The sequence below is a fragment of the Petaurus breviceps genome, unplaced genomic scaffold (assembly GCF_028583685.1).
Source record: "Petaurus breviceps papuanus isolate PSGF00001 unplaced genomic scaffold, PetGlider_PUasm1.0 90617, whole genome shotgun sequence".
NCBI classification, from domain to species: domain Eukaryota; kingdom Metazoa; phylum Chordata; class Mammalia; order Diprotodontia; family Petauridae; genus Petaurus; species Petaurus breviceps.
This window is the reverse complement of record NW_027187287.1, coordinates 3,751,984-3,755,579: the sequence shown is the minus strand read 5'-3', so window position 1 is coordinate 3,755,579 and position 3,596 is coordinate 3,751,984. Positions and strand designations below refer to the sequence as shown.

Genomic DNA, 3,596 nt, shown 5'->3' with positions numbered 1-3,596 from the left:
AGTCCCCAGAGAAGAACAGAACCTACTTAGGATGCAGGTGGTGTGCAATAGGGAGGGAGGTAAGGCAGAGGAAGGAAATATGCCTCACCCCTACCAGTACTGGTACCCTGGGCCAAAGTCCTGCTCTCCCCTATTTAGTTACAGTTCTACCATCCAGTAGGTTTTCCATAGTGGGGAGGGCAATCCAATCCACAGGGAGTGGTTTAGAGTGAGATTAAAGTACTAAGAGTTGGGAAAGACCTATACATATTCAAATTATCATTTGGGGTAAATGCTTTCCCTGGAGGAGGGTGGCAGGAAGGCAAGGGATGTGAGGGCAACCGTCCTAATAGAACACTAGTGCTTTTTATTATATTGTATAATATAGAATTTGACCTTGATTTTAAGTGTACCAGTTCTTAGGTGATTGTGAGCCTCATTTTCTTCATCTGTTAAATGGCAATGCAATACCTACCTTAGAGAGTTGTTTGAGCAACGTACTTCATAAATCTTAAAGTCAAATGTGGGTTTCCTTATTATTAGCTCTACCTAAATTTTTGCTTTCTAAAAGTATTCACTATACACTTTCTTTAAATAGCTAGCTTTCCTAATGCATTTAAAAATATAATTTGGTTTGCAAAAATTTGATTAACTAAAAATGCATGCAAGCCTCTTACATAAAGTGAATTCTATGTGCATTGAAAAAAGCTCATGGATTCCACAGAGTCAGAGTCTCCTGGGCCCTCACTGGGTACCTGATTTTTCTCCAGAGGTCAAGATGGATGAAGATTTCTCCTCCCAGGTGAAGAAGATTGGTCTGGCCATGGGGACATCCCTATCAGACAAAGACATTGACATGCTGCCATCAGACATGAGGCACCATGGTAAGGCATGGGAGTTAATGCAGATTAACCAGCCTCCCTAGCTGTCCCCTGTACAGAAGTGGGGGAGTGTAGAGCCTAGACAAGGCATCTCTGTATACTCTAACTAAGCAAGGTTTTTAAATTGCCAATCTTATTTATGTTACTGTCTGCATTATACCTCCATTACACGGGACTTGGTCTATCCTAAAATACGTACCAGTGTGGACTAGAAAGCAGAATCTTTTGACATTAAAGAATTGTTTCATTTATGGGGGTAAAAAGTGTCCTATTCTATATTCCTTTAGTGTGGTGGCCTAGTCTCAGCTCTGGGCCCTCATTCCATTCCCCAGCACTAATGGACAAATAATTGCACAGCCCCCAAGGTTGGGGAGTGGAGAGAAACTAGGATCTCATGTTTCACCCCATTGCTCGGCCAGGTCTGGCTGGTTTTGTTAGATCATAGATTCCAGTAACCCTGATGTTAATGCCTTTCTTTGGGCCATTGGCAATAAGTGGTATCTGGCCTATACTTGTGTTCTTCTCCTAGGCACCCAATGCCCATGTCTCACTTCCTCTCTAGAGGCTCTACACACCAAGAAGGGACCTTAATCCTGAGCTCATCCTCTGGATCTTTTTTCTTGCCTGTTCAAGGCTGGTATCTCAGTTAGGCTGAGCATGAGCCTGTAGCTCCAAAGTACCCTACCCTATCAAATAGAGAGTGGGAGCATTAGACGCTCTCTGACTGCCACCACCTCCAACCCACCTAGCAGCTACTTTGCCTATTGACTCTCCCCTCTGTGGCTTGAAAGAAAGCATAGCATATTGAAGGGGCTGAGTTTGAATCCTACCTTCAAATCCTCTATCCCTGGGTAAATCACTTAACCTCTCTGGCCCTATTTCTTCATGTAAAATGGCAAAGAAGGAAAGAAACAAGCATTTATTAAGTATGCCTACTCTGTTGTCTCAATGCATCTTCACATCGACCCTGGGAGGTTGGTAGTGCTGGCAAACCTTGGCAATATTGTGAGTTAGGTTCCAAATCACTATGGTGAAGTGAGTATTGCAATAAAGCAAGACACACAATTTTTTTCTTTCCCAGTGCATATAAAAGTTATGTTTGCACTATGCTGTATGTAGTATTAAGTGTGCAATAGTATTATGTCTTTAAAAACACATAACGAACATACATATATTAATTTTAAATTTTATTGCTAAAAAAATGCTGACCATCATCTGAGCATTCAGCAAGCCATAATCTTTTTGTTGGTAGAAGGTCTTGCCTCGATACTGATGGCTGCTGACTGATCAGGGTGGTGGTTGCTGAAGGTTTGGTTGGTTGCGGCAATTTCTTAAAAATATGACAACAATGAAATTTTCTGCATCAATTGACACTTCCTTTCACTTGAACACTTAGTGGCCATTTTAGGGTTATTAATTAGCCTAATTTCAATATTGTTGTGTCTCAGAGAATAGGGAGGCAAGGGGAGAAGGAGAGAGAGAGAGAGAGAGAGAGTTGGTAGAGTAGTCAAAACATAAACAATATTTGTCAATTAAGTTTATCACAGTCCACAGCGCCCCAAAACAATGACAATAGTAACCTCAAGGATCACTGATCACAGTTCAACATAACAGATATTGGAAAAGTTTGAAATGCCAAGAGAATTACCAAAATGTGACACAGAGATATGACATGAGGATGTGCTGTTGGAAAAATGGGGCCAATAGATTTGCTCGATGCAGAGTTGCCACAAACCTTTAATTTGTAAAAAACAAACAAACAAACAAACAAAAAACACCCAAGAAGAAAAAAAAGGCTGGGGTGGCTAGGTGGCACAGTGAACAGAGCACTGGCCCTGCAGTCAGGAGGACCTGAATTCAAATGTGACCAGACACTTAACATAAAAACTAGCCACGTGACCTTGGGCAAGTCACAGCCCCAACTGCCCTACCTTCCCCCCTCCAAAAAGCTAAAAGAAACCTAAAACAACATAATATCTGTGAAGCACAATAAAGTGAAACACAATAAAATGAAGTCTGCCTCTATTATCCCCATTTTAGAGTTGAGAAAGTTGAGGCAGACAGAGGTTAAGTGACTTAGCCAAGGACATAACAGCTAGTCAAAGTCTGAAACTAGATTTGAATTCGGGTTTCCTGAGTCCAGGACTAGCCCTTTATTCACTGCACTTTTTAGTTTCCTCTAACGGAGATACTAATATTTGCGCTGCTAACATATATTATGCACCATTATATTCTAGGTTCTTTCAACTACAACAGATTCTTTGAGTACATGCAGAAGTTCCAGACCTCAGGCCAGCAGGAGGAGATCATTCGGAAATCCTTTCAGATGTTGGACAAAGATAAGAGCGGCTTCATTGAGTGGAATGAGATCAAGTAAAGGGCAGGGAGTGGCCCTGGGCCCCATCCTTCCCTCCCTTTGTCTGCCTTCTCCTCCACTCTTGGGAACCTTCCCTTGCCTCCTCTAATCCTAGAATTTTAGACCTAAGCCAGAAGGGAGGTCAGCTATTATCTTGGACAATCTCTTCATTTTCCAGACAGAGAGAAAGTGACTAGTCCAAGGTCATGTAATCATTTAAGTGGGCAGTCATTGTTGGATCTGGGAGTAAAATATGTCCACAAACTTTCTACTATGCCCCACTAGCCCAACCAAGGTCTGGGATAACTCTTCCCTACAAAATGCACAGCTGTAGTCTCCTCCCTTTAGGGGCTTAGAGGTTACACACACTAGTTATGTGG

General features: G+C 42.0%; 1 protein-coding gene across 1 annotated transcript in view; it reads left to right on the top strand.

Moving 5' to 3' along the window:
- The first annotated feature begins 757 nt into the window (after positions 1–757).
- PVALEF (parvalbumin like EF-hand containing) overlaps positions 758–3,596 on the top strand; it is a 9,914-nt gene continuing 7,075 nt past the window's right edge. Inside the window, exons 1-2 of the mRNA XM_069063941.1 lie at positions 758–863; positions 3,098–3,233. Of these exons, the coding sequence (XP_068920042.1) occupies positions 758–863; positions 3,098–3,233 (242 nt within the window). The remainder of the gene's footprint in view (positions 864–3,097; positions 3,234–3,596) is intronic.